General features: G+C 50.7%; 1 protein-coding gene across 1 annotated transcript in view; it reads left to right on the forward strand.

Annotated features, from left to right (window-relative positions):
• The window catches only part of Ankh (ANKH inorganic pyrophosphate transport regulator), a 141,456-nt gene that overhangs the window by 91,258 nt on the left and 37,695 nt on the right, over positions 1 to 12,503 (forward strand). Inside the window, exons 3-4 of the mRNA XM_004644746.2 lie at positions 7,286 to 7,404; positions 10,428 to 10,511. Coding sequence (XP_004644803.1) covers positions 7,286 to 7,404; positions 10,428 to 10,511 — 203 coding nt within the window. The remainder of the gene's footprint in view (positions 1 to 7,285; positions 7,405 to 10,427; positions 10,512 to 12,503) is intronic.

A 12,503-nucleotide genomic window follows, 5' to 3' on the forward strand; every position in this document is an offset into this window, starting at 1 on the left:
AGGGCCTGAGGTTAATCCCCAGTTCTGCCAAAAGAAAAAAGAAAAAAGAAATAATCCAATCCCCACTTTTCCTATAGACTGGTTCAACAAATTACACTGGGCAAACGGACTGTGTGTGCTGTTCCGGGCCCTGTTGCTCTGAGAGAGATGGATATGTGCACGTGACAGCGAGGCGCCCTTCTCCCTTAGTACATGGCCAAGGCACAGGTGTGGCCAAGGCACAGGTGTGGCCGAGGCAGGTGTGGCTGAGGCAGGTGTGGCCGAGGCAGGTGTGGGGCATTCAGCGCCGGCTTCTAAGTCACTGGAACAAGCTGACTGCAGCCAGTGACAGCTTCTATGAGACAGAATAAGCCGAAGCCCGTGGATGCCGTGTGCTCAGGCCCGAGCTGGGTGCTTAGCTAAGGGAGGTTTGGAGCCTGAGACTACAGACAGCTCTGCTGACCAGCGGAAAGCCAGAGGTGGGCAGGAAAGGGGCAGAGAGGGAAGGAGAGGGGGCTGAGCCGGCAGAGCAGCGGAGTGTGCACCTGCTTCCGCCGGCAGGGTTCCTCAGAGACCCTGACACCAGTGGTTATCTTCTGTGATTCTTGGAGACAGTCATGCTGAGTAGGGCAGATTTACTCCAGTGCTCACATGTGTTCATGCCCCTTTAGCAGTGGACAGCAACACGTTCTTCATGTCTGCATCATCTTTATAGTCTCATGGCTTCTAAAAGAATTGTTTCTTATTAGGAAACAGCACTGTATTCCGTGGGTCTGCACCACGTCCCTCTTACGTGCTAGTGCCTTGGCTAGGCTCTCGGGCGTGCTGCAAGGCTTGAGCGCTCTGCGGTGTTTCTAGGGGACATCCCGATTCCAGTGGGAACTGCAGCTGAGATGCTTCCCCATTCTGGATGAATGTGAGTGCTCCCTGCTCCTGGTACTGACAGGAGATCTGCAAACCCCTAGAGGATCGCCTTCACTCAGAGATTTCAAGGGTGACCACGTCTGCCTCTGAAAATCTGTGAGCTCCTGGTTCACTAACCCACTGTCATTCCCTAGTGTCGGTTAGTGGGTCACGGTAGGGCAGTAGAAATAGCCTCAGGTCGCAGAGCACAAGAAGCTCACTTGTTGTGTCGTCCCTTATTCGTCACGTGGCACACTCAAGGAAGAATCTCTTACTGGGTCCTTCTCGTTACATTTGCTGGAGTTAAAGAAATCTTTCTGGTTGTGTTTTATACTTGTTTTCCTGACTTTTTCTTCTGACTCCCATGGCGAATGAGACGTTCTCCTGCTCTTGAGACATTTACTTGCACACCGTGGCTTCCCCGGTGTGGCTGGAGCGTGTTCCACGGATGCGCAGGCTCTTCTCCAGGAAGGCTTGGGAAGGGGAGGGGAAAGTGGCTCTAGAAAGCATCCTCAGTGCCCACCCCCCGTGGGCCCAATATGTAGACACTCAGAACTGTGCTGGATTTGGCTGACCCTGAGTCTAGAGGCTGGCTGGGGAGACAGCTCAGCAGTCTAAGCGCCTGTCTGGCAAGTGGAGGGGTTCAATCCCCATCCACATACTGTGCTGGTCCCACATGGAGCCAGGCCACCGAGACCAGGCGTGGTGGTACACACCTGCAATCCCAGCTCTGGGGAGGCTGAGACAGGAGGATTACTGTGAGTCTGACCCTGTACCAAATAAATAAGTAAATATTTAAAAAAAAAAACAAAAACTAGAGGATTCACTAGCCCCAAGTCCTGCCTGTTCTTTGCCACCCCTAGCCTGGCTGTAGCTACGCGAGGTGCAAGAGTCATGGAGTCTTTGTTGGCCCTTTGGGGGCCTGCCAGCCCGCCTCCCTCGTTAGAGCCATGACCCCTACCATGGACTTGTCTGTGAGGCACCGTGATGACCCTGCAGCATCTGCCCCTGACAGGCTTGGGTTCGGGCCAGCCAGCGTGGTGCAGGTGACGCCCTGCTCTCACCCGTAATGAATCATGAAAGAGGGGAGAGACCTTGCTGACCTTGTGTTGGGTTCCAGTTGGGTCATTACTTTTAATGACAAGGAAGTTAGTATTGCCTGGCCTCCTCGTGCACAGAGATGTGGGGACCGTGCTGTGATTATAAGGGTTCCTTTGTCCAGCGGTGACTGACAAGACTTCTTCCACGCTTTGAAGCAGCCTGGACAGTCCCAGAACTCGGGGACTACGCTCCTGCAGGCCCCGCGGTGGGCAGCTGCAGTGATTTCTAGCCTAGTTCTGTTTGCCGGTCTTCTTGCTTAAACTTTTCCCTTTCCCTTGGGTTATCAAGCAGCCCTGTAAAGAGTGAATGGTCCCATTTGACATAGTTCCCACCAGAGTGTTAGGAATGAACACTTCAGGAGAGCCTTATAATTTGTTATCTTAGAAGCACCCGAAGGGCTGACGAGATAGGCAGACAAAGCGCCTGCTTTGGCAAGCACAGGGACCAGGGTTCAATCCCCAGTCCTGCGTGCTGTGCTGGCCCCACCCCCGGGGCACGCTGACGACTAAGTCCGGGTGTAGTGGCACACCCCTGTAATCCCAGTGCTGGGGAGGCTGAAAACAGGAGGATCACTACGAGTCTGAGCTGCACAGTGAGACTCTGTACCAAATACGTAAATGAAAAGCAAAAGCACCCCAGTATTACTGGCTCGAAATGCAAGCATTTCATCTTGTTCACCAGACCAGATTGGCTTGGTGGTGCTTTTGAACTCGGCTGGGCTCCTGTCCCTGTGGCCTTTTGAGTATGAGGGGCTGACACTGTTGCTCTGGAGGGCTCCCTGGAGCAGTCCACTCAGGTCACCCCTGCCTGCCAGCTGTGCCCTGTTGCATATAATCTCTGTTCCCAGAGAGATCTTTAGGTAGCTGGGGCCAGATTCCACACAGAAGAGTGGAAGTGTACAAGGCCACTGCAGGCCAAAACCTGCCGCTGCGCATGACCGACCAGGATATACCCCATACTCCGTACTCCTTGAGCCAGCCCAAGGGCTAGGGACATCGATTGAACTTCGACAGGGGAGCTGCCATATCATGAAGAGCAGAGATGTGCGGGGCGGGAAGCGTTAGGGACATTTCTGCTCTCAGAGTACCCCAGTTGCTTCTTTAGGGGTGATGGATTTGTGCCCTTTGTTTACTCCACCAAATTTTATCATGGGTATACCTGCTACGTGGTCAAATGGGCTTATGTCCTGGGTGTCCAGACGTGGAGATCTGTTGTCTAGAGTTTCAGTTGCATGCACCAAATTTTTGTGAGCCTTCCTCTACCAGTCTTAATGCTCATAAATTTAAAGTTTTGATCTTGTCGTAAAACATCATATTTTTTTATGTACTTCATGCATGCTGGGGGTGGGATAGCTGCCCCTGGCCTCGGCCATGCTGGCACCTCCCATGCCCAGAGCATAGTTGAGTTAAAAGTCGATGCCCCCACCTTTGTATGGGAGACTGCAGCCGCCACAGCTAGTGGGACTGGTGCAAGGCATACTGCAACTTATTCAATGACTATTTGTTGAAGTGATTCAAATACGGCTTTTCCGCTCTCAGGCGGACATGTGCATTAGAACCAAGGGGTGAGGTTGTCTGCATCCACAACAAAACCTTATAAACAGCAGTCTGTGGATCCATAAATAGTACTGGTAAGACTTTTAAGCTTTGCTAACTTGGGAATTTGCATGAGAGTAAAGGTTCTAAAATTTGCATCTTGGGCCAGGTGTGGTGGTACAGCCTACAATCACAGATCAGGAGGCTGAGGCGGCAGAACCGCCGTGAGTTCAAGGCCAGCCTAAACTACATAGAAGGCCCTATCTATAAATTAAATAAACAAACAGTTTGTATTTTGGAAATGTGTTATTCTGATCCTAATGGTGGTTTTTTTCTCAGTTCCCACTGGAAAATATATGCGCATACACTTACTCTGATTAATATCTATTGTGCTAGTAGCTCCTGGTTAGGCAAGTTGGAGAATCCCTGATTGCAGAGAGGGTCCTCATCCTGCTTGGCTGAGAGCAGGGCGCCCTGGGCTTGTAGGGCTCAGGTCCTCCAGCTGTGGCTGGCGCAGTGTTGTACAACCTGCCTTCAGACCTGCTTGAATTATGTTTTGTAGCCTGCTGCCCTGCCTAAAGGGTGCAGGTTGCTTCAGGACAACCTCCACAAGGCAGCTCATAGAAGTGGAAGTTACTAAATGTTGCTAAAGGCAGCCTGTCTGGTAATTACGGCCTCTGCAGTGCACTGTGGCAGATCGCCCCCGCCAACAGCTTACTGCACACCGCTGGAAATAGCTCAGGGCCCCGCATGGAGGGACTTAGTCAAAGGGTAGGAGAGATGGGTGGAAACAGGTGCTGGAATTTCACTGTCCACTGCCAGACTGGAAAGGGCCTCTAGTTTTGATCAGCCTCCTGCTCAGCCATGTGAGAGGACAAGGAAAAAGCCTGGGAGGGAAAGCGTGCGCCTTTGGCCTCTGGTTCCCTCTGTTTCTAGGTGAGGTGAGAGAGTAGAAGCCTGAAATAAGAAGTGAACAGAAGCAAAAACAGCCTGGGGCCCTGACACGCTGCTCTGCACAGCACCTGGGGAGCCCCAGACCTGAGAAGGCCGCTGGGACAGGCTCTGGCACTGCCCGAGGACAGGAGAGCGGGAGCCCAGCCGTGCTCGCGCCCCACTAGGCTCTGAGGACTGAGTCAAGGCACCCTTGTGCTGCGTTAGCACAAACACATGAATAGGAAGCTTTCCTGCGAGCGGCAGAAGAGGCTTCCCTCTGCTGGTCCATGCCCAGCAACACATGCACACACGAGCTCTGTGCCTGACTGCTCCAGCCACGTGCCCCTCCGCTCCTGCTGCCTTCTCAGCATCTAACTTGGAAGTATAGTTCTCAAGCTGTGCCACAAACTAGGTAGCTTAAACAACAGCCTCACGGCCCTGCGGGCTGCAAGCCTGAGATCCACGGGCAGGCAGCACCAGTTGAAGGACTGCAGGAGAATCTGTCTGTTCCTCTGCCCTGGCCCTGGGCAGACATCGGCTGGCAGTCTTTGGCTTTCTTTGGCATTCCCATTCGGGAAGAAGGCCGAGAAGGGGTGATGGGCATCTCCCTGTGTGCATCTATCTAAGTCTCCCCTTTTTAGAAGGGCACCAGTCTGATTGGGTTGGCAGCCACCCTGCTCGAGTGTGGCTGCTTAACTAATTACGTCTCCACTGACCTGTGGCTACGTAAGACCACACACTGAGGTCGAGGGGGCAGGACTTGGGTGTCTGAATTTTCAGAAGACGTAGTTGAGCCCACAGCCTTGTCCTTCTAGGCCTCAGCCTCGTGTCCCTCCCTTGGTCACCAGCTTTAGCTACTGTAGCCCGATCCCTTGGCTGGCGTTTGGTATCGCTGTGGCGAGCTGCCCACTTGTCGTGCTCTGTCCGTGGCGCTGCTGTGCTCTGCTTTGTGTTGGTGGACACAGTGAGGTTGTGTGTTCATGAACAAATGGACAAATAAGCAACACCATCGAGAGACTACGAGGCAAGGTTTCCATAGTTGGTCCCCAAAGCAGCCCAGTGGCACGCTTGATGACATCCTTGTCCTAGCTTCACGGCTTGGCCAGTGGAGTGCTGGTGCAGATGCGCCTCTTTCCTCACTGCAGAATCCCAACTGCAGCTCTCCCTCGCTGCCTCCCGAGGTCAGGGACAAGCCTCCCCTACTGGCTGTCACCTCTGTGAGCTCCTGATCTGAATGACATGGACATCTCAGATGCCTCCTTCGTGTGCCTTGCTGTACCTCAACCCATCTCCCCACCCCTCTTCTCTTTCTGCCTTACAACGCCCTCCCTCCTGCTCCCCACTGGCCAGGCTGGACTTGTTTTCCTGCTCCTCAGTGGCCTGGCCCCCCTCACTCACTTTTGCAGCTGACCCCTGCTCTCCTTGGAGGACTCAGAGCTTCTGCCCCTTTCTCTCTGGAAATCACAGCTGTGCCAGATTCCTACCCCTTGGAATGCCCTGCCTACCTCTGCAGCTGCTGTGATTCTGCTGTGTACCACAGCATCCTGGACATCCTCCCCGCCCCCGCCCCCCCCACAAGACGTCAGTCCCTCTAAAATTCCCATCATTGAAGAGCTGAGTGTGGTAACACACATTGCTAATCCCAGCGCTTTGTAGGCTGAGGCAGTAGGGTCACCAAGATGTCAAGGCAAACCTAAGCTACATAGTGAGTTCAAGACCAGCCTGAACTACATAGCAAGACCCTATCTCAAAGCAAAACAAAGAAATCCTATAATCCAAGAAAAAAAAAATCCTATAGCCCTGGCAAAGGGTAGAGCATTATCTCTCTTTACCAATTAAAGTAGTAATAAGTATTCCCTAAACTTCGAAATGTGGGGGGATTGCGACCTCACCTAACTGAGACTGCCCCCCTGTGACTCCTGGGTTGTCAAATATGTAGTTACTGCTCAGAGTTACAAGTGTGTGAAAACAGCAGGAATACTTCCTGCCAGAGCTCTTGAAACACATGAGGAAACACAGAAACAGGTGTCTCTGTGCAGCCCTCCCTGTATTGGTGAGGTCAAAACTACTCCAGTGCTGTGTTCTGTCTTTGCTCACCTGTCAGGACGGCTGCGAGTGCCTGGGGAGGCTGTCTGGTGCCAGGCAGGTGCACATTCACGCAGCCCGTGTGTGAGGACCTGCTGGACCCAGTCCCACCCCGTGACAGATCGTCCTGTAGGAAGGATTCCAGAGCACCCCCTGGACATCACTGTGCACTGCCCAGGACTGACCCCCAGTCCTGTGCCACACTGGACCATGCCCACCGTACCCAGGTTGCCACCCTTCCCTCAGAAGTGAAGCGAAAAGACTGGGAAGCCTGAAACTTCTAATACTTCAACTGAAAGTACATGTTAACCTCTGGAAATTTTCTGTCAGTAAATAGTGTATGTAAACATTTAGCTTCAAAATTATCCCATAAGCATTCTTTTATAATATTAAGATGATACAAACATGCAACAAAAGGAGCATGAACACAGTGATACTACGTAAACCTACAAAAAGCAGTTCAGTAAATTAAGAAGCATACAAAAGATGAACGTATCACCAAGATGTTCATGCTTTATAAGACTATCTGTAGATGACCTCACTTTATACTAATGTGCACACCAACAAATGACCCAGATGATTAGAACCCAGGGTATTAGCCAGGACCCTGTTGGGATCATGAGATTTTTAGGTGATTTTCCTATAATTTTTTTCCACTGCAAACATATTACATCATTTCTGCATTTTCAGGTACAGAGCCCTTTCAAATACATGTTCCCTAAACATTGCTATGTTTTTGACCCTTGCAGCATATAGCGATTTAGGCTACTACATAATCAATAAGCTGCACCATGTGGATGAGTCGGTGGGGAGTAAGACAAGAAGGGCCTTCCTCTATCTCGCTGCCTTCCCCTTCATGGACGCCATGGTAAGTAAAGGAAATCTCTGGCTTTTTTCTCCTTACTGGTAAGTATACATGATGTCAAAGTTAGTATCTAAACCATTTTTACATGGACAGTTCAGTGGAAGAACATCCATATTTTTTATGGTCTTCAGAGTTCATCTTGCAAAACTGGAATTCTGTACCCTTTCTGTGGTCACTCCTTTTCTCTTCGCTAGCCCCTGGCCATGCCCGTTCCACTTCTTTCTCCATGAATGTGACCGTCACTGTAAACACAGGTGTACAAATCCTTCTTTTTTTGAGTGCTGAGGATTGAAATCAGAAAGCACTGAGCTATGTCCCCAGCCCTTGCATTTGTAGTTTTTATTTCAATACAGGGTCATGCTAGTTTGTCGCAGTGTCCCAAATTGGGATTATAGCTGGGAGTACAGGTTTTTCGGCCATGCCCAGCTACAAATGCATCTTTGAGTCTCAGCATTTCAGTTCTTTAGAACATACATTCAGAAATGTGATTTCTGCATCATATGGTAACTCTATTTCTATTTTTTTTTCTTGGTGTTACATACTGAACTAGGCATGCAAAGCACATATTCCACCACTGAACCATACCCTGAATCTATTTTTAATTTGTTGAGATACTGTCATCCTGCTTTCCTTGGCTTTTAACCAGCCCATTTGTCACTGTATTTTATGCGACTTATCTATATTTGCCACAAGTGCTGGTAGGCGGCAAGAACGTGATTTCTTTCAGGATCGAGGAGAGAAGAGCTCTCTGGTAAGCCTACCACTTACGTGCCCTAGGCACCTAAAGTTCTGGAGTAAGACGCTCTTGAACGTGCTGGCAGGGTTTCCTTACTAACAACTACAGGACCAAAGAACCTCACGCCCATAGTTCCTTGTACTGATATTAAAGGTGCTGCCTGCCCTTCAGTCCTGGGGGTTGAACCCCGGCCCTTCATGTGCAGCTAAATTAGTGGAAAGCATGTGTTCCCAATAATGCCCAATATGGAAAACAAACCCCTTCTTTGGTTTCCCTTTGAATTGCTTTACATTTTATATGTATTTTTACCATTCCCTACCCAGATTTCACATACATAAGATATAGAAGGTAGTAGGGCCGTCTACATTAGAGTGAGGCCACAGCAGCAAGTGAGGTAAAAGACATACAGTGCATGGTGCCTGCCTGGCAAGTGCAAGGTCCTGAGTTCAATTCTTGGTACCAAAATAAAGGACAGATGATTGCCTTTCTCAGAGGTCAGCAGAGTTCTAAGCTGGCTGACAGTCACGTGACTGGTATGGGCTCCTCCACTCTGACAGCTTTCAGCAGGGCTGAAGCCTTACATGTTTGCCTGCTAGCTGGAATATGAACATCCATCCGTGCTCTTCGTTGCCGTGAGGTCACTGTAGGTGGGATCATTGGGGTCACCAGCATCCTGCACTCAGCCTGGCTTTACAGGGATGCAGAGTGTTGTCTCCTTATTAGAGAACCTTGGTACCCTCAGCTTCCTAGAGCTGGTTCTGACTCCCGAGACTGAGTCTGGGACATTGGCTGGCCCTCTCTCCAGAGCGGAGGTGGGACCCTAACACAGCAAGTGCAGTCAGCCACACACGGGGTTCTGGGGGCCGGGAAGGCTGCAGAAGTCAGTCACGCTCTGCCCCCACTACCCTTTGGCTGTTTAAATTTGCCATGAGGGAGTTTGAAAAATCATAGCACAGGCTCAGCCTCCCTACTCCAAGAATCTAAAGTCCGAAAGGCTCCAGAATCCAAAGCTTCTAGAGCACCAACATGGCACAGTGACAGGAAAATTCCATACCCCACCTCATGTGTACGACCCTGTGTCATGCACAAACTATTTCAAAGACTATATACTATTTTCTTCAGGGTATGTTTATAAGATATATGTGAGACATAAATAACACTTGTGTTTGGATTTGAGTCCTAATCCAAGATACCTCATTTTATATGTACAATTATTCCAAAATCAAAAAAAAAGAAAAAAACCAATTCTGAAATTCTTCAATTCCTAAACATTTTAGATAAGGGATACCCACACTGTCTAGCACTAGAACATTTGTATTTGATATATTCTTCTTCCATGTTTTATCAATAAATTCTCCCAAAGACCCTAATATGACATAAATAGAAGACACTGCTAATAAAAAATAATGAACAATTATAAAGAGTTCTCTCCCCCCTCCCTTGCACTGCACACAGACAGACAGACAGACAGACAGACACACACACACACACACACACACACACACACACACACACACCCCAGGCAGCATGGCCCTGACATGGTGGCTGGAAAGGTAATGTTCGGAAGCCAAGGGACTTATTATCTACATGGCTTTGAGGCAGCAGGGACAGTCCGCAAGGTGCTGATTGCAGCTCTTTTCAATGCCCACCTTGGGGACCCCCGAGCTGAGGAAGGTGGTAGAGGAGCAGCTGCAGGGAGAAGCCAAATGTCAAACCTTCCTCCAGCCCTGCTGTCTACTGGGCTTGGGCTTGCTGGTGCTGTGGTAAGACTTGCAAAGATAGAACACTGGGTCAGACCCTGCCCAACTTGAGGACAGGAGCGTCGAGCCCTCCTGAGTCCATGGGGACCTCTGATGATGTGACAGGTCAGACCTAGTTAGCACCTGCCTTGTGATGCCCTTCCCAGTAGGACTTGCTTCTGTACCATGCAGTCTGCTCCCAGAGCTGTATCCTGTGTCTTCCACTCTTGCTGTGCATCCGGCTTCCTTCTAGGCTTGCAGAACTCCTGAGTGTGTGTGTGGGTGTGTGTGGGTGTGTGTGTGTGCGCGCTCACACACACGCACCCACGCACTACATATAGATATTGCTAGCGAAGAAAGACATGCGGTCACTCCTTCCACTTAGAAATCAGCTGTCTAGCCACCAGCCCAAGTCACAGACTTACCAGTCCTGTGCTGCTGAGACATTTGGAGGTAGGTAGCGAGGTTCAGGGAGGCCGGTCGCGCGTGACAACAAGAAACTGCGTGATCCCAACGGAGCATCTCATGGCATGTTCTTTCCTCTCTGGCAGGCGTGGACCCATGCTGGCATTCTCTTAAAACACAAGTACAGCTTCCTGGTGGGATGTGCCTCCATCTCAGATGTCATAGCTCAGGTAACTATGGCCTGCGTGTCCGTTGGCGCGCCCATCCGCCTCTGAGTGTGACAGGTGGAGTCTTCGCGGCCCCGTGGTGTGTGGTGCTCCTCTCACCTGTCCCGGCTGTGCCACCTATTTTTCTCTCTAACTTCCTGTTTTGATATAACTTCAGATTTACAGAAAAGTTTCAAAAAGAGTAGAAAGAACTTCCCATGAACTCTTTGAGTCCCTCAAATATTGACATCTTACTACATTTTCTATCTCTCCATGTCCCTTTCCCGTCTCTCTCCCCTCCTTTTCTCTCTCGCCCTCCCTCCCCCCTCTACTACTTTTGTGAGAATGAGCTCCACATAAGATGCCACTTACCCCTGCATCCTTCAGTGTATATCCTAAAAAGGAAGACACAGTCTCACCTACTCTAAATATAATAGTCAAAATCAGAGGGCCAGCGAGATAGCTCATTGGACCAAGCGCCTGCCTGGGCAAGCACAGGGACCAGGTTCCATTCCCGGCACCACGTGCTGTGCCGGCCCTGCCCCAACCGGTGCGCTGAGCCAGCCACCAAGACCGGGTATGGTGGTGCACGCCTGTAATCCTCGCACTGGGGAGGCTGAAAACAGGAGGGGCACTGGGAGTCCAAGCTGTGTAGTGAGACCCCGCACCAAACACATTTTTTAGAAAAAGTCAAACTCAGGAAATTAACGTGGATAAAATAATTGATTTACAGCCTGTCAGAATGTGCAGAAATGGCTCCCCTGTGACATCCTTCAGAGGAAAAGCAAGCCTTAGCTGATGAGTTTCACTCAGTTTTCATGTCTCCTTTAACCAGAAATTGCTTTCTAGCCCTTGTGCTTCATGACAGCGAGTTCCAAAGAGTACGAGCAGCTGCTTTGTAGGAGCCCCTCAGGGTGAGACTTGGGGCTGGGCAGCATGTGACCTCCATGGAGTGTTTGGTACACAGATGAGAAAAGGAAGCTCCTTTGCCGTCCCTCCGTGTGCCTTTGTGCGCGCAGGAGGACGTCGGGTGGTTGGGAGTCTGACTGCTGCTTGACGAGCAGCGCCCTGGTCTATTCTGAGGAGGTCAGAGCATCTCTGTAAGCGTGGTCGCAGCAGGCAGCCTGCTGCAGAGCTACCCTCTGGAGCCATTCCCAAGCGTCACTGGTGGTGTGGGTGCCGCTCCAAGCTGCCACTGTGTGTCAGCTCCCGCCATCTGGGGAGCCAGGCCGGGGGTCTTGCTGCTCTCAGGCACGGCTCCCTTCATGTGGACCAGTTCTCTGAGGCTGGTGTCGGCCGGCTCTGTTCTGCCTTTCTTCTTCCACTGATGAAAAACTGAAGCAGAAAATGGGATTTTGTTCCCATAATTTGTTGGTTTACTAAGTTCCTGCCATCAGGCTTGAGGACGTTTCTGGCTGAAGAAGGGGTTAGACGTGGCCCCTAAGCACCTCCAAACTTGCCCTCCCATTCCAGGCGTGTTTCCATGCTTTGCATTGCACTGCGTATCATTTTAGTTTTTGAGACATGGCCTCGCTGTGCAGTCAGGCTGTCCCTGAGCTTGCAGCGATTCTGCTGCCTAAGCCTCTCAGGCACTGGGACAACAGGCATGTGCCACCACACCCAGCCTGAAGAGATGTTATTTTAAAGGCAAAAAGAAAAATAAGGGGAAAAAAAGATAGAAACACTTCACTTTGCTTAAGATAAATAGAACGGACATCTAGGGGCAGAAGAAAAAGCAGGCTCGTGCAGATCACTTCGCCGGGACGCCCACAGCCGTCTTCCTCCCTGGCTTTAAACCTGATCCTGGCCCGGGCCTGGCAGAATAAACAGGTCTGGTAAGAGGGGTGGGAAGGCTGAGTTCAGAGGCCCTCTGGCCCAGCTCTTCCTGGCGGAAGAGTTATTTTAAAAAGCCTGCTGTCTGAGTTCCCACCACAGCGTGGTTGAAGAATAGTCTCCGCCTCGTTCTTAAGTTCCCCCGCCCCGTCTGCGCTCTTCCCGTTGTCCAGAGGCATGGGC

Source organism: Octodon degus, unplaced genomic scaffold, assembly GCF_000260255.1.
Source record: "Octodon degus isolate 3935 unplaced genomic scaffold, OctDeg1.0 scaffold00207, whole genome shotgun sequence".
In the NCBI taxonomy this organism is placed as follows: Eukaryota; Metazoa; Chordata; class Mammalia; order Rodentia; family Octodontidae; genus Octodon; species Octodon degus.